This window comes from Diospyros lotus, chromosome 2 (genome assembly GCF_014633365.1).
Source record: "Diospyros lotus cultivar Yz01 chromosome 2, ASM1463336v1, whole genome shotgun sequence".
In the NCBI taxonomy this organism is placed as follows: Eukaryota; Viridiplantae; Streptophyta; class Magnoliopsida; order Ericales; family Ebenaceae; genus Diospyros; species Diospyros lotus.
The window spans coordinates 5,858,156-5,883,627 of NC_068339.1; the positions used below are offsets into that span (position 1 = coordinate 5,858,156).

Sequence of the window (25,472 nt, forward strand, 5' to 3'; positions counted from 1 at the left end):
GGCGACAAAGTAAGATTTATCGGTGCTACTTCTGGCAGCTTATATTCAACATCGCCACCTTCGAGGTATAGTTTTATATGACCTCTTTTATCTGTTTTCTGTCTTCCTTTTGTGTGTGTGAGCTTGCCTTATAAATTAAACTTAAATCAGAGGCTCTTTTGTTTTTGATAGCCTATACTCCTCTCAAGTAAAATAATTTAGAGCATGCTAAAAGTCTTCTTTCCTCATGTCAGTTTCTTCATCATTCTTCCCTTTCTGTTCAATTTTTTAATTTTCTCTCTGTCCTTGCCTAAAGCCTAAAACAAAAAGAAAAAGAAAAGAAACTGATGCAATTTACTTATAATTGATGCAATTTACTTATAATTGATGCAATTTACTTATAATTGTGATAGACCTTTATTTATCACCATTTTACCAATCTCTATTATATTTCAGGTGTAATATGAAATATACATTGATCTTCTTCTTCTTGTTTTTTGCTAACTAATCTTGTTATTGTTTACTTGTAAATTTATAGGGGACCAACATATGGATTTCGTGGGAAGGTTCTACTACCATTTGAAGATAATCCTACATCAAAAATTGGTGTAAGATTTGATAAACCCATACCTGATGGGGTTGATCTTGGAGGTCTGTGTGAGGCATGTCATGGGTTCTTTTGCAATGGTAATGGCATAGCTTGCTATTAATTTCCATATACTTGGGTCCTTGGAATTCTTTTATTTCTTTTTTGTCTCATAATTTCTTTGTTTCTTTAGTTAATGATCTTCGTTTAGAATCTACGGGGGTGGAAGATCTTGACAAGTTACTCATTAATACATTATTCGAGGTGCTTTTTTCACCCAAATAGTTGGCGTCTTTTGTCGGTGTTATGCATTTTCACCAATTTATCAGCTAATACTTTTCTTTCCTTCTTTCAGGCTGTACATTGTGAAAGCAGAAATTCTCCTTTCATTTTGTTTATGAAAGATCCTGAGAAATCTATTGTTGGAAACCCAGAATCGTACTCAACATTTAAAAGCAAGCTTGAGAATCTTTCTGATAACATCATCGTCATTGGTTCGCACACTCAGACTGACAACCGCAAAGAAAAGGTTAATATTGTCTGATCTCCAGAAGTTTCCAATTGTATTATGTTCTTTGGTCTTCAATTCATTTACTAGTAGGTTTCGAACTTGTGAGTTTATAAAATCATAAAAGTATGCAGTATGCACAGACCTGGGAGTCAAGCTTTAAAGTGCACATAATATTTTGCATGTTGGCGTTTATGACTTTGACACAAGCAAAGGTCAATGGTGGTAAATCATAAAATTTTCTTTTTAGAATCAGATCTAAATGGTTTGCATGGAAGTAGATTTCCAAATAAAACAAAAGTTGCAATGGTTGGGTAGAAGTGCTTATTGGAATAATTGCCCAACTTTTCTTAATGTTGTGGGAGAAGAAATCCAAATTAGTTTTAATGAAGAAGATAAATAGGGATATGGGACTTAATGGAATTATATTAGTTGTACTTGCATGTTTTTTTTATTTGGACACTCGAATTTTTCATTGTTTCAATTACACTCCCTAATTATACAATTTCGAGTCAATTTTACCCATGTACTATGAGCTTTTTTCATGTAGACACTCGAACTTTTCATTGTTTCAATTACACTCTGAACTATGCATTTTTGAGTCAATTTAACCCTTTCTCAGGAGTAATATTTTATGTGATTGGTGTATCTAGCACTTGTATTGTTTAGACATGCAACAAAATGCACAAATCAGAAATGTTACATTAAATGTCACTTTAAAGTGTCCAAATAATATATTTTTTAAATTTTCTGTAATTTTATGTTGGTATTTTAATGCTTAATTATTTAATTATATCTGAAAAAAGTATTATATAATTATTTATTTAATTTATAAGTTTGCTAAACATATTTAAAACAATGATTTATAAAAAAAATGATATTTGGACACTTTAAAGTGACATTTAATGTAACACTTGTGTATTTTGTTGCTTGTTTAATCAATACAAGTGTTAGATACACCAATCACACATAATATTACTCTTCTGAAGGGGTTAAATTGACTCGAAAATGCATAGTTCAGGGTATAATCGAAACAACGAAAAGTTCGGATGTTTACATGAAAAAAGGTCAAAGTACAAGGGTTAAATTGATTCGAAATTGTATAGTTCAGCAGTGTAATTAAAATAAAAAAAAGTTTGAGTGCCTAAATGAAAAAAATGTGTAAGTACAGGTGCAAAAATATATATTTGGCCAAATTATACATATCTCTATCCATCCATCATAACCAAAAAAAAGAAAAAGGAATTGAATGGAGCCTCTGCGAATTCCCTCTAGGTGGTTTGCATTTAAATTACATTTCCAAAGCAAACAAAATTGCAGTGGGTTGGGAAGAAGTGCTTACTGGAATAGTTTTGCCCAACTTTTCTTGTGGAAGAAACCCAAAGTAGGTTTCATTAAGAAACGACATAATGAAATTGGACTTGGACATAATGAAGTTATATATATTTCTCCCCCTCCATCAAATTAAAAAGAAAAAAGGAAAGAACAGAGACTCTTTAGTGTCTGGGGAATTCCATGTGTTGTCGCCCACCAATTAAATGTCTGATTTTAAGAAAATAGTGTTGAGGTATTTATCTGCTAGATTTAATGATGTTAGATGGTCAATTTATCAGAGAAGAAATCATGCCAATGGTGTTTTCTTTTTTCATTTCCAAAGTTATCACCTTTCTGGTTCTAGAGGTAATAATTTAATGAAAAATTGTCTTTCTTTTGCACTTTTTTCCTAAGTCAGATAAGAGAGGTGGTGAGCTGGTGTGATGCAAGCCTCCAGAATCCATTGACTTTTGAGGGTCTAAATTGAATTATTTTTTTACTTTTAGCCTCTCCTAGAAGAGACTCATACCTTTGTTTTCCTGGGCGAACAAGACAGTAACTTATCTATTTCCTTAATTGAATTCCATTTACTTCTTTTGCAGTCACACCCTGGTGGCTTGCTTTTCACCAAATTTGGCAGCAACCAAACTGCTCTCCTTGACTTGGCTTTTCCGGTAATGCTTGCATTTTTGGACTTGGCTTTCCCTGTACTTGTTCTCTCTTATAATAGCAACTGCTTTACTTTCTAATTTTTTCATGTTAAAGTCCTGTTTGGGATTATTATCGTTACCATTTGCACATTTTCTTCCTTTTCCCTTTTAACAAGTATCCTGGGTGTTTTCTTCTTATTGCAATCACCTCCTTTATTTCATCTTAAGCTGTCATTAAAGTGAAGCAATGTTGGGAACCCAGTCAAATTTTACTTAACTTCTGTTCATGCCGTGTACTGTTCGATAATGAATACGATATTCTTACATGAATGAGATATCCTCGCATGCTGGTATCTCATGTTGATGGGAAGGAATGTTTACATGGGGGAAGTACCCTGGATGCATTTTGATAATGAATGAATTTACCTGTAAAAGATACCAAATATCAAACTGGTAAGTTTTCTTTGCAATGGACATTAATTTTGTTCCTTAGACTTCCTAGATATCTGATGCTGGAGTTTGAGATATCCATCTCTGATTACAAAAATGCACTCCTGGTTCATATGAATACCTTCTATCATCTTATGATTATGAAATATCATGATTTCTTTAATTACCAATTTTAATGTATCAAGATTACATGTTTTATCCTCTTATTTACACAAGGGTGGTACCCTCTTGACACCTTTTATATATATATTCTTTACTCACTAAAGAATCATTATTTGTTTCAATTATAGTTGTCATTGTTTAGTTGCTGATAATGAGATTGCTGAACTAATATTGATTTGGGTTGGAAGGTTTATGGTCTTTAGATGTCCTTTTGGTTGGGAAATGCAATTTATTATATGTTTACAACATACCAAGTCTTTATCTCATTATGTGAGGTCGGTACATGAATTCTAACTCTCCATTCATTTCTATCCATGGCCTTATCTTCTGTAAAGCCCATATACTTAATGTCAAACCAAAGTGTCTCTCACCAAGTTTCTTTTTGATCTTCCTTTACCTCTTCTAGTAGCTACTTGTTCAATCTATCCATTCTTCTCGTAGGAGCCTCTATTGGTTGTCTTCTCACTTGACCAAACAATCTTTGTCTCCTGCATCTTATCTTCAATAGAAGTTGTAATGCACCACTCTCTTGGGGTGCTACTAATAATTAAATTATTGAACTTGGTGAAAGTAAATCTGTTTCATTAACTCATTGCTTTTTAGTTATCAATTAATAAACTTCACTTATTTAAAATTTTCCACTAGCTCACCTAGAGATGTAAGATTATTCCATTAATCAATCACATCTACCTCTAGTAAGTCTCACATTTAATCTTTCTTATCATCTTGCCACTCATGATTATTAAGAGTGTTTCGTGCAACAGGATCGTCACCTTAAGTCAATTCTACTTCTACAATACAATTTCTTCTACCCCCCCCCCCCCCCCCCCCCCTGGAAATGATTTGTTTTTCACCGTTTAAATCCCACCATCTAGTTCTTGTGTTGGGCTTTGTTTTCTGAAATTTTCTCTCTTATTTTTTGATATGGACAATAAGGACCAAAAGCCTGTGCTCGAGTGTAACTTACAATCCTTACAACATAAGCGGTCCTCGTCTCATAAGAAAGTAGTCTATTTGAGTGGTTGATATGCCAACTTTTATATGTTATCAAGTGGTCATCTTGTTTTCTAAAGTTAGTTTTGGCCATGGTGAGCTCTTATGCTGTGACAAACTCCAATATAGCTTTATCCTCATTATTTATTTCCCCAAAGCTATAACCTCTATGTACATCTTTATACCCATTCTCTTCTCTACCCACATGACCATTTGAGTCACCTCCTATAATGATTTTCTCTCCTCAAGGTTTATTTTGTATCAACCCTCCTAAATCTTTGCAAAATTTTGCCTTTATCTCCTTCCCTAATCCAACTTGCAGGTGCATATGTATTAACTATGTTCATAGTTATTTCTCCTTGGAACAACTTTAAATGCAATATCCTCATCTATTTTATTCACACCCACCTCCCCATCCTTTAATGTCTTATCCATAATAATCCCCACTTCATTAGTTTTCCATGCAATTTTTGTTTTTCTACAAGAACAAGTTTTGGAAATAATGAAAACACATTTTTGTTTCCTAAAAACTAGGGTGTTTTTAGCTGAATTTTCTGGAAAATTTTGTTGGAAAACCAGCTCACCAAACACGTTCCACATGTCAGTCGGACAACCACCTCCCAATATCTTTTAAGCTCTTTTCTTAATAACACTTTTGCTGCTTATAATTCCCTTCTGGACGATGGAATCTATAGGTGTTAGCTTTATTTCTAAGAATTTCTTATTTTTGCAGTTATGTCCTTAAAGTTTCAGTCCATATGCTATTTCCCGTGTTTATTCTCTAACATATGCCTACCAAGCTTGGCTAATGAGGTGTGATTTGTGTTTTAATTAGAATCTTTCTTAATAAGTCATTAAGACTAGTACTATTTACGCAAAATGCCAACACTGGGTGCGTTTGATTGCAAGGATGGAAAGAAAATATTTTTTAGGCAATTGAATTGCCCAGAATTAAATTCTAGGGAAAATGTCAATTAAATGTGTTTTAATTTTCAATCTAGAAATTGTTGTACTTTTCCATCTTTTGATGTTTTGATTGCCATTATTTTTTATGGAAATAGTCAATTTTTTCGACTTTTGTTGTTTGATAGCCATTATTTTCCATGAAAATTGTATCTTTTTAAACTTGAAATTTGATGTGGCCCACACGATGAAATCCCAACATGCAAATTTCCTACGATGGAATTCCATCGTGGGAAATTCCCACTATTCCCACGTAGCATGCACAAGCAAATCGAAGGGGAACTATTTTGAGGGTTTGCACGCAGAATGCACAAGCAATGAAGGTTCCAGCAAACAAACCCATAATAACACAAACCAAAGATGAAATACAAAAAAATCGAAGGGCAAATCAGAATCGACAGAACAAATCGAAGGGGAACTCAGAAACTAGAACAAATCGAAGGGGAACTCCAAACCTTATTGTGGTAACCTTCATATGGCTTAATAACAGAAAACGAAGGGGAACTTGGAATTGACGGAAACCAGAAAAGGAGGTCATCGAAAACCTTACTGTGGACAAAGATGAAGGGGAACTCAAAATCGGAACTTAGATTCAGCAAAGACAGTGATGAAGACAAAGGGGAAGGGCCGATGGCGGACATCAGCGAAGAAACCCTACCTATCGTGGAGGATGATATGAAAGCGTTGTGGAGGAACTGGCTGGAGACGAGCTTGATAGAGAACGCGGTGGGCAGCGTGCAAACTTCCTTGGAAAATCCAATCTACCCCCCCTCCTTACACAACATTTTATGGAAAATTTGATCACGTGACCAAAAGTGAAAAAAAATTTCCTAGAAAATTTGGCCAATCAAACACCTAAAAAGCTGGAATTTGGATGGAAAATAGCCATTTTTCATGGAAATTTTGGCTAATCAAATTCACCCTAGGATCCTATAAAAGGTATGAAAGCTAAATGGCATCCACAAAAGCCTCTTGACAACCAAAAATGAGCATGGTCAATAAAACATATTTAAGCCTATAATTAAGTCTTAAATCAATATCTTTAGAAGCCCAATTATTCTATTCCCTACAAATGCAGCTAGTGATATGCATGTATGCATGCAACCATGCCTCCCTGAACCTTCTGACCCTAGAACAAACTGTAAAACATGACACCCCCGTCTGCGCACAACATTTCGTGGAAAATCTGATCACGTGACCAAAAGTGAGAAAATATTTTGCCTAGAAAATTTGGCCAATCAAACACCTAAAAAGCTGGAATTTGGGTGGAAAATTTGGCCAATCAAATGCACCCTAGGATCCTATAAAAGGTATGAAAGCTTAAATGGCATCCACAAAAGCCTCTTGACAATAAAAAATGAGCATGGTCAATAAAACATATTTAAGCCTATAACTAAGTCTTAAATCAATTTCTTTAAAAGCCCAATTATTCTATTCCCTACAAATGCAGCTGGTGATATGCATGTATGCATGCAACCATGCCTCCCTAGAACAAACTGTAAAACATGCCCCCCCCCGGGCATAACATTTCGTGGAAAATCTGATCACGGGACCAAAAGTGAAAATATTTTGCCTAGAAAATTTGGCCAATCAAACACCTAGAAAGCTGGAATTTGAGTGGAAAATGGCCATTTTCCATGAAAAATTTGGCCAATCAAATGCACCCTAGGATCCTATAAAAGGTATGAAAGCTAAATGGCATCCACAAAAGCCTCTTGACAATAAAAAATGAGCATGGTCAATAAAACATATTTAAGCCTATAATTAAGTCTTAAATCAATATCTTTAAAAGCCTAATTATTCAATTCCCTACAAATGCAGCTGGTGATATGCATGTATGCATGCAACCATGCCTCCCTGAACCTTCTGAGCCTAGAACAAATTGTAAAACGTGACCTCCCTGCCTGCGCACAATATTTCGTGGAAAATCTGATCATGTGACCAAAAGTGAGAAAATATTTTCCCTAGAAAATTTGGCCAATCAAACACCTAAAAAGATGGAATTTGGGTGCAAAATGGCCATTTTCCATGGAAAATTTGGCCAATCAAATGCACCCTAGGATCCTATAAAAGGTATGAAAGCTTAAATGGCATCCACAAAAGCCTCTTGACAATAAAAAATGAGCATGGTCAATAAAACATATTTAAGCCTATAATTAAGTCTTAAATCAATATCTTTAATAGCCCAATTATTCTATTCCCTACAAATGTAGCTAGTGATATGCATGAATGCATGCAACCTTGCCTTCCTGAACCTTCTGACCCTAGAACAAACTCTAAAACATGCCCCCCCCCCCCCCCCCCTCCGGCACAACATTTCGTGGAAAATCTGATCAGATGACCAAAAGTGAGAAAATATTTTGCCTAGAAAATTTGGCCCATCAAACACCTAAAAAGATGGAATTTGGGTGGAAACTGGCCATTTTCCATGGAAAATTTGGCCAATCAAATGCACCCTAGGATCCTATAAAAGGTATGAAAGCTAAATGGCATCCACAAAAGCCTCTTGACAATAAAAAATGAGCATGGTCAATAAAACGTATTTAAGCCTATAATTAAGTCTTAAATCAATATCTTAAAAGCCCAATTATTCTATTCCCTACAAATGCAGCTGGTGATATGCATGTATGCATGCAACCATGCCTCCCTGAACCTTCTGACCCTAGAACAAACTGTAAAACATGAACCCCCCCCCCCCCCCCCCCCGCGTCCACGCACAACATTTTGTGGAAAATCTGATCACGTGGCCAAAAGTGAGAAAATATTTTGCCTAAAAAATTTGCCCAATCAAACACCTAAAAAGATGGAATTTGGGTGGAAAATGGCCATTTTCCATGGAAAATTTGGCCAATCAAATGCACCCTAGGATCCTATAAAAGGTATGAAAGCTTAAATGGCATCCACAAAAGCATCTTGACAATAAAAAATGAGCATGGTCAATAAAACATATTTAAGCCTATAGTTAAGTCTTAAATCAATATCTTTAAAAGCCTAATTATTCTATTCCCTACAAATGCAGCTGGTGATATGCATGTATGCATGCAACCATGCCTCCCTGAACCTTCTGACCCTAGAACAAATTGTAAAACATGACCCCCCCAGTCTGCACACAACATTTCGTGGAAAATCTGATCACGTGACCAAAAGTGAGAAAATATTTTGCCTAGAAAATTTGGCCAATCAAACACCTAAAAAGCTGGAATTTGGGTGCAAAATGGCCATTTTCCATGGAAAATTTGGCCAATCAAATTCACCTTAGGATCCTATAAAAGGTATGAAAGCTTAAATGGCATCCACAAAAGCCTCTTGACAATAAAAAATGAGCATGGTCAATAAAACGTATTTAAGCCTATAATTAAGTCTTAAATCAATATCTTTAAAAGCCCAATTATTCTATTCCCTACAAATGCAGCTGGTGATATGCATGTATGCATGCAACCATGCCTCCCTGAACCTTCTGACCCTAGAACAAACTCTAAAACATTGTAGACGGTATACCCCAAGAACTGTTATAGAAAGTCGCTTGCTCCACATTCATGAGCCAAAGAACAACCATTGTAGAAATTAGCTTACTCAACAACTGCTAATCAATATCACTATACAGAGAATATTATGCGATCTCTTCAGGTCTACATGACATGAAACATCAGTGAGGAAGTGTATGTGATTTTCATGTAGCAAAAAGATTGACTATGATTGAGTAAAAAGAGCTTGTATAGAAGAGGAACATAATGTATTACTTGTATTCCTCAAGATGATCATATTCAATTTTTCTGCAGTTGTTTTTGGTGATGTTTAATTGAAGTTTCTCTATAAATGATTATCTATTATATGTTGAATCTAGAAGGTTTTTTTTATTGGGGGGGGGGGGGGTGTTTCTGGATATATATTCTCTGGTTTGACTTTTCTGTTGATCTGAGAATTTGGGTAAGGCATTCCTTATGTTTGACCATACCGTTTCCATGTTGTTTTAGCTATCCGTTTTCAGGGACTTAATGGTACTGTATGTTGATTTTCTCAGGATAGTTTTGGGAGATTGCATGAGAGAGGGAAAGAGGTTCCCAAGGCAACAAAACTCTTGACAAAACTTTTCCCTAATAAAGTGGCCATTCACATGCCTCAGGTGTGCCCTTGTTGTTACGGACTGGTTGCTTTATCTTCACTTTCTACATTCTATAACAGTAGGTACTACTGTTGCAGGATGAGGCACTTCTTGTAAGCTGGAAGCATCAATTGGATAGAGATGCCGAGACCCTTAAAATGAAGGGAAATCTGAATTACCTGCGCACTGTGAGTAATTCTTATTTAACTATGCTCATGATTGTGTTATGCAATATTCCTGTGTGACATTGTCAGATTAATTTTATAACCGTTCTTGTAATGGTTTTTTTTTTTTTTCTTAACAAAGTATTTGAATTCCTAGTTCTGTTCTGAACCATTGACTGCTTGAAACTGTTATCTTATACTAAACACTTTACTTAATTTTGGTTGCCCATTCATTGATGCATCCGTGGTTTCAAAATCAACAAGAGCTTTGTAGGACTTGTTTGGGGTTGTAGACCAAGATCAACCCAAAATTATATGTCATGAATTCTGAGGCCACTAATCAAAAACAGCAGCCCGGAAATTGTTAAAGAAATGATTAACTAGTGGTACTAGAAATTTAGTTTTCCCAAATGTTTTGTTATATCTACATTTTATTGCATATATATAATGTACAGAGAATGAAATAATATTAGAAGTAATAATGTTTATGTGAATAGTAGCAGTAATAGCAACATAATTAATGATGCCATTTCATAGTTCTCCGCCTTCCAATTTTTTAACTTATTGGCTGTTGAAATTTTGAGATATTGTTGACATTGTTGTCATGCTATTTTTTTAACAGAAGTTTCATCATTCTCTCTTATGTCTTGGTTGGAGTCAATAAAGGAGTTGAATATATGAATTTAGTTAACTTGCTTTCATATCAATTCCTGGATCTTAGAGAGTTAGAGTTCTATGATTTACTTTATGATATAGGGTACTCTTTGTAAGGGTTGATAATTAAACATGTCATGTAAGATGACAGTCATATCCATAATCTTTTTTTTTGGTGTGTTTGTTCCCCATCTTGTAGGTATTGAATCGGATTGGGTTGGAGTGTGATGGACTTGAGACATTGTGCATCAAGGATCAAACACTTACAAATGAAAGTATGTTTTGGTTTTTGTCATTTAATGATGTATTGCATTGCGATTTTCAATTGAACAATTCCTGAATAAACAATAAAATGGTAAAATTTTGTTTTGGCATGTATGGAAGCTGCTGAGAAGGTAGTTGGGTGGGCTTTGAGCCATCATTTAATGCAGAACCCTGAAGCTGACACCAATGCAAGGCTTGGTTTATCCAGTGAGAGGTGTGGTGATGTTGCTAAGCACCTTTATTAAACCATTTTGTTGAACGATTCATTGTCGGATGGATAAACATGTTTAATAATAACAATTACAATCTGGCAGCATCCAGTATGGGATTGGCATTTTACAGGCCATCCAGAATGAATCCAAGAGCTTGAAGAAGTCTCTAAAGGTAATTTTTTTTCCTGGCTTCTTAATACCAAATGGAATTTCCATACATGCATAAATATAAAAGCACTTTTATTGAAACATTATGAATTTATCTTCTGATAGCTGCTGATGCATCAATTTTCTTTGTCTAATCTCAGGACGTTGTAACAGAAAATGAATTTGAGAAAAGGCTTCTAGCTGATGTTATCCCACCCAGTGACATTGGAGTCACATTTGATGATATTGGGGCTCTTGAAAATGTCAAGGATACATTGAAGGAGCTGGTGATGCTTCCCTTACAGAGGCCCGAGCTTTTCTGCAAGGGTCAATTGACCAAGGTTTTAGCATTTCTCTTTTTCAGTGTTGATTAGCTTTATCTGAAGATTGATCTAGGCTATTACACATTATCGTTGTTATTTGGACTTTTTAGGATAATGTTTTTCTTGTATTCTTGTTGATTCATCTGGCTTCTGTTTCATTGCTACGTATCTTGTGCTGGAATCTCTTTGTTGTGTTCTCTGAAAGTGGTGAGATGAGATTTTATAATATGGAAAGATATAGTGACATGTACAGCATCTGCTTGCACAATGAAGGAACTCCTAGATAAATGCAGTAATCTGATTTATGGAACTCTGTTCTGTTGCAAATGCCTTCGTTGACCATGTTTGTTTGATAATTAATGTTCTGATAACTTTCTGTTAGGATTCTTTCTGCTTGAAGGACTACTGATGTAGGACAGATCTGGTATTATGAGAATACGTACTAATTGGAGGCTTATTTAGGGTTAGAAGCCTAGGAAAATTGTTGAAAAGGCTAGGTTTTACATATATAATGGGTTGGTTGGCAATTTAGAGGTAAAAGAAGTCTGAAAAGATGAATTTCGGGGGATAAAAGTAGGTCTGCAAGCAAGGTTAATAATATTCTGAAATTGAAGATTAGGGAAGAGTGGGAGAAATAGCTTCTATGTGTCACACCTAGGGTTCTGCAAGTATCACGCCCAGGCTTAGAATTGCATCACAATTCAAAGAAATATAACATGATTAGAGAAAATATAGTTTGTTGAGATTCACTAGTAAAGTTAAGAGATCACAATTGTATTTATAGAAGCTCTAGTAATGCTATTCCTACTATGATTAGGAAAATCTCAAAAGGAAAACTAAACAAAAACTGAAACTACTAATAATAAGACTAGAAAAGATCATAAATAAAACCTGAACACATAAGTAATTACTAAAAGATCGTAGGAGTTACATAGAATAACAAAAATACCCTTGATTCATAAAACATCAAAACTAAGCCTAACAAAGCCCCCAGGAGGTTCCTTCATCCAAAGCATGCCAAACCAGTGCTTGGGCTTTAGAACCAGTTTTAGGAAGCCTCTTATATGTCTTCAGAGGCTGTTTTAATAAAATCCTGACATTTTAGGCTTATTGGAGACTTCTATTATAATCTTTGATGCAGTTGCTAGAAGTATATAATTACTTTAAACATGATTATAGAAATAGACATACCTTATTATATCTATGGTGTTCATTTATTTGTATATTGACTTTACTTGTGGCACTTCATGTCTGTTATTTTAGTCTCACCCAATATCTAACCCTGATTATTTAATTTGTAGCCTTGCAAAGGTATTCTTCTATTTGGTCCCCCTGGAACAGGAAAGACCATGCTTGCAAAGGCTGTGGCAACTGAAGCTGGTGCGAACTTCATCAATATTTCCATGTCAAGCATCACATCCAAGGTTAATAAAACAGGAGCTTCTGTACCTACTATTGCATTTTGTTGATTGTTTCATTTGCTATTCTTTGACTTATTTCATTCTCCTTGATTGTTATTGCAGTGGTTTGGAGAGGGTGAAAAATATGTGAAAGCTGTCTTTTCTCTAGCTAGTAAAATTGCCCCTAGTGTCATATTTGTCGATGAAGTATGTTGCTTTTTTCTTTTCTGTGGTGTATATATATATATATATAGATATATTTCCTTAATTTGTGTTTTTGCATCAACTTAATTCTTAGCCCTTTTCTAAAAGGTTGATAGCATGTTGGGCCGGAGGGAAAATCCAGGGGAACATGAAGCCATGCGTAAGATGAAAAATGAATTTATGGTGAACTGGGATGGCTTGCGAACGAAAGATACCGAAAGAGTTCTGGTACTTGCTGCTACAAACAGACCATTTGACCTTGATGAGGCTGTTATCAGAAGGCTGCCACGGAGGTAGAACATCTGTTTAGAATGGGTCAATAGTTTTCATGCTAACTCTTTTATGACTGCATTTGGGAGTTTATTTATCTATTTATTTATTTGCATAGGTTGATGGTCAACCTGCCAGACGCTCCAAATAGAGCAAAGATCTTGAAGGTGATCCTAGCAAAAGAGGACTTATCTCCTGATGTTGATTTGGATTCAGTTGCAAGTATGACAGATGGGTATTCTGGGAGTGACCTTAAGGTAGCCTATGCTTTCTCTTTTTCCAGATATAAGATGATCTCTTATAAATGTTCAATGTGGTGGTGTTTCTAAGCAAGTTCTCTACATTGCAGAACCTATGTGTAACTGCTGCACATTGCCCAATAAGGGAGATTTTGGAAAAGGAAAAGAAGGTCTGTTTCTTTTATTGAATGAATGAACTACTTGGATTTGAAACTGACTTGATGATTTGATGTTTGCATTGGTATCACGAATCCTATTGCAAGCTCATCTTTTACTTGTTCTGGGGTTTGGTGGTAATTATTGTCTTTATGATATTTTCCATGTTACATTGCAATCATCCTTTACTTGTTCAGGAGTTTGGTGGTAATTATCGCCTTAGTGTGTTTTCCATGTTATGTCTGTTTGGGAAGAAAATATTTGTGCTGTAGCTTGTTGAGAACCATGTGTTCAGATAAATTGTAGTCCTGGTTTATGATTTCAACTTCTGTAGCAAACATCCAGGTTATCATAAGGCTAGCCATCCTAGGAAATTAGCCCTAATTGGTTATCCTGAATCCTGATGAAGTTTTCATTCATCAACTATGCCAGCCACTTACCCAATCCATTTTCCCTACATTATCTTCTTCTCCAAAGATTATACATAGTGACGGGTTGTTCTTTTAATTATTTTCACCTGGGTTGCATGGATTCTTCTATTACCTCTCTATGTCCTGGTTACCCAATCCATTTTCCCTACATTATCTTCTTCTCCAAAGATTATACATAGTGACGGGTTGTTCTTTTAATTATTTTCACCTGGGTTTCATGGATTCTTCTATTACCTCTCTGTGTAATAAAGGTGTAACTGTATATGATGTGTCCGACCCCAGATCTCAAATTGTGTATACTTGTTCGATCCTTCAATATTGTCTATATTTGGAAAAGAAAATTTTCATTTGGTAGTGAAGAAAAACGTTTCTATCCTTACACTAGTAGAAATCTTATTATATTTCATTTAATTTCAAGCGTATTCCAATCCTCTTATACTAGATTCTTCTACAGTCTAGATAACGTTTGATTGTTAACATGTCTCTGTGTCTGTTTTAAGGAGGTCCAACGTCTAGAGATTTACTCATGCTCCACCCTCATATTTAAGTGATATTACAAGTGTTCATACATGTTTCTATTGTTTGTATGGGTTACTATTCTGTGGAGCGTGATACTTTTTTTCCATGAGCATCTTTGATGTGATATAACAATTAGTTGCTTACTGAACTAATGACAGGAGCGAGCTGCAGCACTAGCAGAAGGTAAAACCGCTCCAGCTTTGAGTGGGAGTGCCGATATCCGGCCTTTAAACATGGACGACTTCAAATATGCTCATGAACGGGTAAAGAGCAAATAACTTGTGTATTTACAATTCATTCGATCATCGTATGCCATTGTCAACTTTCTGTTTTTTTCCACTTCAAATTCACATTTTAGCCAACCATATCATACCCAGGTTTGTGCAAGTGTTTCGTCCGAGTCTGTGAACATGACTGAGCTCCAACAGTGGAATGAACTCTATGGCGAAGGGGGCTCGAGAAGGAAGAAAGCTCTGAGCTACTTCATGTGAAGGCTTGTCATCTGTACAAATGGTTGTTTTGACTTAGTTCTGTAAGTTGCTGCTCTCTCAGGGCTGCCGAGAAGCCATTTTGTTCTGTATTTTGAGGTATAGGTTCGTAAGTTATATCGCTAGTTTCGGAATGGTTGGTATGAAGGTGGTGTATCCTTGAATTTTTTTTTTTTTTTTTGGTCAAACTTTGCTGCCCTTTTGTTTTTGTTACTCCATTCTCCTTTGCTATCAACATGAAGAGAGAGGACTGAAATTCTGGTTTATAATCTCAAAGAGGAAAAGAATTCTAGTGCACATGTATTTTTTTCTTAGAATCAAAGCAATAAGTATGATTTTGGATTGTCAACTTCATACTGTCGCTCGTTTGGAATCGCTTTCTGATTGTATTTAGCTGAAGTATATTCAATTCTATTTCTTTCCTTCCTTTTTTTTTTCGGCTACACAATTTTATTTCAATTTTGTGTTAGTGGTAAGGTTGCTCTCTCAGTGACTGGGAGGGAGGTCTTGGGGGTCTAAGTTGGAAAAGCAGTCTCTTCGTAAAATAAAATAAAAAGCTAGTGGACAGTTGGGGTTAAGTCCTTCGATTTTTGTTTTTAAAAGGAGCCTCATGAAAACAAGAATTCCATAACGAAGTAAATAGAGAGGCAAATTATGGAGAGTCTGTATATTGATCCTCACGTACTGCTTTAAATCCTTCTCCAGAATGAATCGATGGCTATTGGAAGTAAACTAAAAGATCCGTACTTGAGCTTCATCTCTTGTTTTTGTGATCGGTTGGTTACTCAAAGCTACAGAGCAAAATATAAACACAGCATATATGTCCATATATATATGTGCGGGTCTTCTTGAATCAATAAAATACTCTCTATGACGACTAGGATTGGGCAGTTTTAATTATGTGCTGGACCAAGTCCTATTAAGCCTAGGATTAGGATTTCTATTTTAAACTAGGATTAGGCCTGCCTGCCTTTATTTCCAATCTCACTCTAACTAGGATTAGGCCTATTCATAAAATGCATGCATACACACACACACACACACACACACAACTCCTCCTCCTCCTCCTCTCTACACAGCCATCTCTATTCTCAATTTTTATACTACTAGTTCTGTTAAAGACCGCATCCGGAATGGCGACGATGATGGCAGGCTACGGTGCCTATGACATTGTCCACCGCCTTGTTTTCTTTCCCGACGATCAAATCCTGCCCAATGACGACCCAATTAATCTAGAAATCATCACTTTTTCTCTACATCGGTTTGGTGGTCAGAGCAGAAATTCATACATAATTCGACGACCAACTACCCCCTCTGAAGATGCGAGGGAGATGTTATTGCCTCTTCTCTTAGCTGCAGGAGTCCCATTTAATCATTCTACTCAATTGGTCGGCGACATATGTGCCCATGCGATGGCTTTGGGCGCAATGAATGGATGTCATTGTTGTGGTCAGCGCACCATACCCGCCATTCAAGTAGCGGTTCATGTCCATTCAATGGAGCTCGATAGTGGAAGACAAGCGACAATGCAAGGCCCGGAAAGCGAGGCGGTTGATAGGACTGCCTCGGCGGAGAACTGCGCGATATGTTTGGAAGAGTTGGGCAATGGGGTGGAAGCTACTCAATTGCCATGCTCGCATGTGTATCATGGTGGTTGCATTGGTCGATGGCTAGAGACAAATTCAAGGTGTCCGCTCTGCCGCTGCGAGCTGTGTCGGCTTCCTAGTAGTATTTGATTCAACATTTGTGAAATCTGATCCAAATCAAATAGATATGTGAACAGTCTTCTAGCCATGGAAAGTGTTCTTCCCCAAACCCACGGCAACATTGCCAAACAGACCATGAAGTTCTAGCTGTATCGTCATCTAGGGGAACAAACCCTTATTTTCTGTCTAAATCACTCTCTTATTTCCTTTTGCCAAATTGGTATGGTATGGTATTTACCATTTGAGGGATCATCAGTGGCAGCAAGTTCATGATCATCAAGTATAAGGATACAAAACCAAGTTGTAGGGAGACGATCACAATGGTATCTATTATCCTATCTGTTCGGACAGAAAGGCACAATGGAAACCCTTGGTGAATTTGAAAGTGTACAGCTACAACAATGACCTAATCTAATACAGCTAACCTTACAAGGCGAACAACAGAAAATGCAGAATCCGGTTGCAGCGACACTGTGGTCCTCTACGTATGTCCTTGTTCTGCCGCAGTCGGCTCAAGCCTGAATATGTCCAGGAAACCATGGCAGTCCTGGTTGAAGGCATTGTTTTGTATCTGGAATGGGAATGATGGGTCCAAGAAAGATGCGCCATAAGTCGAGGATTATAGTTACAAGCATCGCAGCACCCAACGCATCAACGGCCACTCTGGGTATGTCCCATGGATCGCCAGGTTTCTCGTCAATCCTGCATAAGTGCAAACCACATTTAAGGAAATTGATACATGCCAAAGAATGTAGCAGTAACTGGGCATAGAGGCTCATTTTAGAGGCATTTTCTAATGCAGCGTCACTGAAAGCACAACTCATCGCGTATATCCAAATATGCTATTAGACCATACACATATTGCACTATTAGATTGGCACTTTGTTTGACAGTTTCACCTTTAAACCTTGGAGGGATTCTTCTAAAATGCCACGCAACTGCAATTGCCATATATGCATATAAAAGGAAAGAAGAACGACCCAATATGACACAATTTTTGGATAGACTGAAACGGGCTGTACTGACAAAATAGAACATACAGAGTATGTATAGGTGAGTGTAGGACATAAGCTTGCATATGATATAAGACATAAAGATGGTTTGAAGTCTTTAAAGAAAATATCTGAAATTCAAATTCATACAATGGATCAGGTTATCAAGTCCAAAGTCGCAGAAAGAGTGCAAGAAGGAAAAAAACATCAAATTTTTACCTCAAAAACATGGGGAAGCTTACGAAGAAATAAATTGCATAAAACAAGGAGCCAACTTTATACATGGATGCTCGGTCCACAAATTCATAATAAGGGAACTGCACATGTACAGAGCAAAAACATTAGTGCAATATGACAGCATTTTATTAAACCTGTTGCAAGGTTGCATCACTAGATAGATGAGCTATTGTAGCATTAAATCCTGAGAATTTCAGAATAATTAGCAATGTGCATGGCAAGAAAGTAGAGTTTTTCATAAACTTTTGCACAGAAAATCAGATGTCCTATTATTGCTATATCCTAGAAAGCATTAAAGTACAATGTAACTGAGATAGATAACATGGCACCTCCTAAGATTAAAAAAGACGCGAAGAGTCGAGAGAAGCAAGACTTGCATCTAAACTGGTTTTAAGAAAAAGATTTAGAGAAATGAGATGCAGGATTCATCTGATTTTTCATAACAGATACAACCTGAGATGAGTCAAGAAAATCTGACCCTCAGAATAGAAAAGTTTTATGCTGAAGCCAAACTATGGCCTAATATTTTAAATGGTAAATTCCACCCAGACCTGTGTGGTTTGGAACTTTTGGCATTTAACGTCCATGTGCTTTACCTTTTTTTTTTTTTTTTTTCATCAAAGGCACCCTTTCCATTTATAGAGAACAGTTGCAAATATACCAGAACAAAAAAAGCAGAGTACAGAGAAGGGGATGGGGGGGGGGGGGGGGTCTTTGAAACAACCCCCCCCCCGGCCCCCCGCCCCCCCAAAAAAAATAAAAAAAAGAAAGAGTAAAAGCACAGGAACCTTAAATGCCAAAAGTAAATCACAAGGGTCTCTTTGAAAATAGCCCAAACTACAGGTGGTCTGGATGGAATTTGCCTTAGATCCCAAGTACCGGTGGTTTCAGAGCTCATTTTTATGTCAAACATGCCACTCTTCTCAACCAGAAGTCAGAGGAGGTTAATATTACCGTATTTCTCAAGAGAGCTCCACACCATAGTATAGCAGGTTATAGTTTATGGACCCTAGAGGATCAGTGTAACTAACTTTTCATGGTAAGAACATCTTGAGCAGAGGTACAATAGCACCATCGGTCCTAATGAAGTGCAGTCTACACCTGGATTTAAATGCTAGCTAGTTCCACAATGTCTTTGTGAGATTAAAAAGGTGAAAAAAGGTCAAGGCTTCATGAATTGAAAAAATATTGGACATGGGAATTAGTTTGGCTCTAATTAGGCACTGAAAGAAAAGACAACCACCAGAGATGAAATATTATCTGGTTTGCATAATAAAACTGATGACAAATAAATGCAAGGAAGATAAATCTTTTATTCAAAACGAAAAAACATTAATATCTAACTCAAAAAATACCCTGGTCAGGAACTGAATTTAATTTTGACAGTTTCTAATCCCTGAATTATTTTCTATGATAATACAACTAATACTTACCACAAGAATAACAAATAGTCAAAAAGCAATGTGGAAGACATTATATGAAATAGACTTGATTAGGTCTTAGATGGACACCAGGTTGATGAAAAAGTGATGCATTACCATTTTAGTCAGTGCTGGATCTATACCTTAAGAACTTAGTATAATGCCCATGATATTGTTTTTCAAAATCATTATGAAGAGTTGGAGTATTAATACTATTCTGGTAGTGTTCCGACTGTCTTGGAATATGCTTCTCCAATCATCATGATCGTGAACAGAAGTATTAACTATACCAACTGATATTTTCTCTTTCAGCCTAACCATGTACTTAAAAATAGGGGGCATTCCTGATGCACAAAGCTCCCTGCTTTGCAAGGGTTGGGGAGGGTAGTTTTCTATACACAGCCTTTTTCTTGATTTTCTACAAAGAGATTGTTTCAACAACTTGAACCTGACTTTTCAATCACAAAAAAACAACTTTAGCATTGCTACCAAGGCCCGCCCTCTCGACCATGCACTTAAAACTTCCAAAACGTAACAAAAATAAAACAGTAGAGTATCGGCACTGCTACTTACATTGGAAATAGCTAATGTCTCCAAGTAAGCTATGAAATAAGAAAGAGAGAAGATCCAAGCTGCCTTGATAACCCACTGGCTTTTCTCTGGAAAGTCAGCAACAAAATGCTGTAGTCTGCGAAGTGTTATGTTTGATGTTACATGATAAAATAGGAAGCACACATGAGTGAGAAGAAAAGTTGTATGTGGTACCTGCACAGAATAACAACTGTTTAGATTGCATTGCTGTCAAACTGATAAAGCTGAGAGAATTAAATGGAGACTAAAAATTTTTGTGGGTTAACTTACATTATTCATCTTCCATGATGGGAAGGTATATGAAGCTCCTAAAACTGTGAAGAAATAATGGGTCCAAAAATAATTCCCTACATAGCTGAAGATTATTATCCAGATACTGGCCTGTCATGGTAACAAATCTACAGGTTACAACCAAGAAGAGAGAATCACCATAGCATCACTATCTCATTCACATAGCTTGGTCAAAAGGTTCAGTTTCTGTAGCTTCCCCTAACCACTAAATGGGCTAAAAGAACATTTAACAGAGTAATCAAATACTAAAAAAAATGTTGGACAATGAATTGCTTTTTAAGAGTGTAATTCTATGCCTGATTGAAGGCTTAATGAACTGGCTAGATGGTGCCTCCTAATGCCCAAATTCTATGTCCAGGAAATACAACTCCAATTTGACACGGCCTTCAGCTCATGTAATGCAACAAACACTCAAAGTTATCTTCAATTGAGTGGTCTACTCAATCAGTGAAAAGGGAAAAGCAGTTGGATTTTCTTCAGAGTTATATTTTCTTGTATGATTAAGTAGCATTCTGGTTTAAGCTATCACATACTTAGCAAGTGTACTAGTAATTTCATAGCCACAAGATAGTCTAGTTAGCAAGTCACTGCATGTGACTTTAACTTTGCGGTGGTTGCATGTGGGATATATGAATAAGGTGCCTAGAATGGAAGCGATATGTGTCTTTTTAGTAGATAGTCGCATCACATAAATGCCGTATGCAACTGGTATGCTAATGTGACAGCACATTTCCATGTCACTATGATGTAGTTTAGTACTTTCTTATCAGTAATTCACTATGAAATAACCTCCTTAAATTTTTAGTTACAAATGAGGCTGTGATCTTTGTTATGAACAAGGTTTTTTTTTTTTTTTTTTTTTTTTGGGGGGGGGGGGGGGGGGGGAGTATTGTGAACAAGGTTGTGGAGGAATCTTTTGTACAAAATTTCATATTTGGTTTCTTTGTTCTAGTTGTGCTACTGCAGAGGGCTGTTTAACCCCAGGGACATAGTTTTCAACCCATACTACTAGTGTTTTGATGTAATCAGTTGAAGTCTTACTTTTGCATGCTTTTTAGCCTCCAATCAACTACACTAATTTTGGTAGCAAAGAAAATTGAGATCCTCAATTTTCTTCACCATAATGTACATTGATATAAATAATATAAATAACAAGTAGACATGGTCCGAAGATTGAAAACAAAGAATAGGCCGATGGGACAAAGAGTACAATTGAGGATCAAAGAAAAGAAAGTAATGATAATTTCCAAATAATGGAAGTATCCTTCTCACGCTTTTCAAGAGAAGGATATATAAAGCTTATGAAGAGGTTTGTTGGGTAAAGGAGCTAGGTAAACAACAACAATGATAGCTACATGGATTCTAGCTCTAGGTAAAGTTAAGAGAAATAGAATTATGGTTAAAAGGAAATTAAAAATTTAACACAAGAACAACCACAACAAAATGAAAGGTATAGATGCAAAAACAAAAACTTTGTGATCCAACATAACAAACGACGTTAAATTGCTAGTTAACCACCAAGTCATCATCAATGCCATCTCCAATGCTACAAGTAGGATGATCTGTGATGGAATCGGATAGAGATGGCATTCATTTAGCTTCCACCACCCCCCCCCCCCCCCGGGAAAAAAAAAAAGGACAAGTAAACTCCTTAAAGGGACAAACTCTACACATAAAAAAAGAAAAAAAAAATAGCAAAATACAAATGGTTCCAATTACCTAGGCATAACCAATAGTAAATAATCTAAAAACTACAAACAGACTAGTACACAAGAAGGATTGTCTTGTCTCAACCACCAAACAAATAAAATATAACATTCTACACCTTTGAATGCTGTCCCATTCCTTACTTTCAAGATCAGGAATTGAGTTTCTTTCAAACGATTTTCATAAAATTTTGTTAAAAGAAGAGGTATTGGGGAGGTACCGGTAACAAGGACAAGGCAAAGACACAAATTTAGTAAATGATTTGAAATTTATCTTTTAAGGCAATCCATTGGACTTTGTTTCACTCCTGTGAATTAGATATTATGGATAAAAGTGATCTCAACAATACTACTATATTTCTTCTTGATTTTATAGAATCATATATCATGATTGAGTCACAGACCATAAATCTAAAAACTGCAAATTAACATATAGTCAACCTATTCACATTTCTACAGTTCAGAACACCTTACAAGCATATGGTCAGAGTTTTATTATGCTACAAAGTACTTGCCTTCACCCAGTAGCGATCCTTCCAACATAAACTGCTATCAGCCTGCAAAAATATGCCAATATCCAAAATATTAGTCCATCAAAATCCAAAATGTTATCTTAGGATATCCAGCTGCTAAACTGCTCCACCAGATTGTACTTTTAGTTAACTGTGAAGCTGTACTCTGGAGGTACAGATGAGTTCACCAATTTCCATCATCCTTTGTAATGTTAATCACAGGTAGATAATTCATCAAGGAAAGGAGGACTGCCAGATTTTGATGCCCAATCAGGAATGTATTCCTTTAAGAAATTCAACTGCTTGATCCATAGGAGAATTTTCAATAAACAGTCACGAAACCCTACATTCTAGACCTTGACAAGATCTCCATGAATATAATGCGGGTAGTAATTCACAAGAATCATTTGAATGCATGAATAAAGTCTTAAATATCTGAAGAGAGAAAATGCACTTTGAATGAATAGAAAAGACACACAAACGTAGTGAATAGACTTGAGTCATGGTTATAACAATTTGACCATTTTTAGTTGAGGGACATTTTTATCTTGTTGAATAGATTAAATGAAAAACAGTTGGACAATCACAAGGATGTGACCCTTACACAAACAAATTGCACATTCTTTCAAAGCCTTTCAACTTTCCGTCCAAAAAGTGAAGTCTCAATAGGACAATGTGAGATAATAACTTACCTTCCAACAACTAGCGTTGGTATCAAGAAAGAAGGCACAGCTGAAACCAATCCCAAAAGCAAATACTCCAATTCTGTAAAGCTCTGCCCATCACAGTATGCTACTGTTAGATAACATTTAAATATTTGACTGCATGTATGTGTGTGCCTATGTGCATAACCTTGCTGTCTGGTGGACAGGGAGATTGTTCTCCAACATATATGAAATTGACCCATGTGAGAGTGCGGGGGCGGGGGGGGGGGGGGAGTAAAGCAAATAGAATTTTCTACACAAATATATATTTAACTATGATGCACAAATATACATACATGAGAACACTAAATGTAGCAATGGATATGAAGAAGTATCTTCAAAAAAGTAGAAAATATAAATTCATGTCCTTTCCCTGTCATTTCATTCCATTGCACTTAAATCTGGCAGCTGCCCAAATCAAGAAATTCATATTTACTTCAAACTAGGACAGCCACAAATTTATAATTTACTCAAACAAGTCAAAAACACATAAGAATTGAAACTTCAAAAAGTCAAGATGCCACTGGCTTTGTTCAGGCTTCTTAGAAATTAAAACAAACAAAACACTGGATCTAATATGTTCCTCTGCTGGTCCTCCTTCCTCAATTTCCAGCAACCACCCACGCAATACAATAGACCACATTTACCCCTCCTATTTTGAGCAAAATAAAAAATGACAAAGATATCATCTATTTAGGCCATAAAATAACTCCAAAATAGTTCTCTTAGAACAATCAGGAACATTATCCAAATACCAAATGCAGTCCACATCAGCTATAACAATGTCCAATTCGTTAGTAAACCGGCAAAATAAAGCCATCAAAAATGGAAAAAACCGTTTCAGTCTCACTAGCCAGTCATCATCACATCAAATAATTCAAATCTTCCAAGTGAATTTAAATAGCTTAACTTTGATATTATATATATATATATAGAGAGAGAGAGAGAGAGAGAGAGAGAGAAAGAGAGAGAGCGAGAGAGACCTCGTAGAGCTTGTAAGGGATGACAATGCCGAGGCAGAGGGTGAGCCAGAAGGGAGTGTAGAGAAGGAAGAACAATTCGCCCCACCTCTTGCTTGGATTTGAGGACAGCCAAAGATTCGAACTTGAAGAATCATAATTGACTCCCTTACCTGTCGCATTATTACCTTAGATAAATGTACAGAGTCTTGTATACACAGATACATGAATATACACACACATAGAACTGTCAAAAATCAGGCTTCGAGAAAGCAAAATTGGGGGCCAGCACAAACCCTGATTTTGTGTGAACTTACCGCCCATTTTGATTGGATCTCAAGACTAGATGGCGCCGATCACTGAATCTATGATCTGGGTTTCGAGTGTGGAGTGGCTGTTGACTGAACATTATTGGTTCGGAGGCTGGTGAACTCTTGGTTTTATGCGGAGCGAGGCACTGCCAGATCAGAAGAGCCGAGCTTGCTATCGCTAGGGCCCACTACTATTTCAATGCGATATTATGCTTGCAAATATTTTTTTGTAAAAAAAAAAAAAAAGGTAATCACATTAATATTAATATTAATATTTTCATAATTATAAATAGTTTTACTTTATATTCAGCATTTTAGTTTAGTTTTATTTTATTTAAATATTTTAAAAAATAAACACTGAAGTATAAAGGTAAAATTATTTTGAAATTAATTGTGTTTGGTTCAAGTTAAGATGTAATTTTTTTTTTCAGTAAAATAAAAAGGGGGGTTTTAGAAAATAAAATGTAAGATTGGATTTTAAGGTTTTGTTTTGTCTTTATTACTTATAAATTATAATTCATAAATAGATAAAGGCTAATGCTAAGAGCAATGACTAAAGTTATTATTAGTTGATGAAATGTTACAAAATATAACATATTTATCATTAATTAATAAAATTATTTTAAAATTAAAAACAATGCACCTCATTTAAAAAAAAAGTGTATTAATTTATTGAAATTTAACCATTATCTTTAAGATGATAATTAACATTATTTATAAATAAAATAATAAAAAATATATATAATAATTAATAGTACAGGACAGGGGACTAAGTACGTAGGAGACTCCATCTCTACCCAACAAGCATTTCAAATGCCCCATCCATTCTCAGCCTTCCATTCTATTCGGCATTCTTTCCTCCTA

General features: G+C 36.0%; 3 protein-coding genes and 1 long non-coding RNA gene across 4 annotated transcripts in view; 2 read left to right on the forward strand and 2 right to left on the reverse strand.

Moving 5' to 3' along the window:
• Positions 1–15,611, forward strand: part of LOC127793889 (uncharacterized) — a 29,124-nt gene extending 13,513 nt beyond the window's left edge. The window contains exons 11-28 of the mRNA XM_052324668.1: positions 2–65; positions 518–666; positions 759–829; positions 921–1,094; positions 2,990–3,061; positions 9,627–9,728; positions 9,806–9,895; positions 10,725–10,800; positions 10,910–11,003; positions 11,104–11,173; positions 11,310–11,489; positions 12,773–12,895; positions 12,995–13,078; positions 13,184–13,368; positions 13,464–13,602; positions 13,695–13,754; positions 14,849–14,953; positions 15,068–15,611. Coding sequence (XP_052180628.1) covers positions 2–65; positions 518–666; positions 759–829; positions 921–1,094; positions 2,990–3,061; positions 9,627–9,728; positions 9,806–9,895; positions 10,725–10,800; positions 10,910–11,003; positions 11,104–11,173; positions 11,310–11,489; positions 12,773–12,895; positions 12,995–13,078; positions 13,184–13,368; positions 13,464–13,602; positions 13,695–13,754; positions 14,849–14,953; positions 15,068–15,181 — 1,952 coding nt within the window. The 3' untranslated portion in view covers positions 15,182–15,611. The remainder of the gene's footprint in view (position 1; positions 66–517; positions 667–758; positions 830–920; positions 1,095–2,989; positions 3,062–9,626; positions 9,729–9,805; positions 9,896–10,724; positions 10,801–10,909; positions 11,004–11,103; positions 11,174–11,309; positions 11,490–12,772; positions 12,896–12,994; positions 13,079–13,183; positions 13,369–13,463; positions 13,603–13,694; positions 13,755–14,848; positions 14,954–15,067) is intronic.
• Positions 6,764–8,279, reverse strand: LOC127793891 (uncharacterized). Its single transcript, XR_008021501.1, has 3 exons — positions 8,244–8,279; positions 7,595–7,845; positions 6,764–6,851 (listed from the first exon to the last, which is right to left on the reverse strand). It is a non-coding gene; the product is annotated as an uncharacterized LOC127793891 (long non-coding RNA).
• Positions 15,612–16,311: 700 nt separating the features above from the next.
• LOC127794278 (RING-H2 finger protein ATL8-like) lies at positions 16,312–16,914 on the forward strand. Its single transcript, XM_052325258.1, has one exon. It carries the CDS (start codon positions 16,312–16,314, stop codon positions 16,912–16,914), a length of 603 nt encoding a protein of 200 aa, XP_052181218.1.
• A 145-nt stretch (positions 16,915–17,059) lies between these two features.
• On the reverse strand, positions 17,060–24,755 carry LOC127793890 (cycloeucalenol cycloisomerase). Its single transcript, XM_052324669.1, has 8 exons — positions 24,615–24,755; positions 24,322–24,470; positions 23,328–23,409; positions 22,638–22,681; positions 20,396–20,506; positions 20,108–20,299; positions 18,096–18,193; positions 17,060–17,586 (listed from the first exon to the last, which is right to left on the reverse strand). The coding sequence occupies exons 1-8, from the start codon at positions 24,619–24,621 to the stop codon at positions 17,397–17,399; spliced, it is 873 nt and encodes a 290-aa protein (XP_052180629.1). The 5' UTR covers positions 24,622–24,755; the 3' UTR covers positions 17,060–17,396.
• Positions 24,756–25,472: the final 717 nt, after the last annotated feature.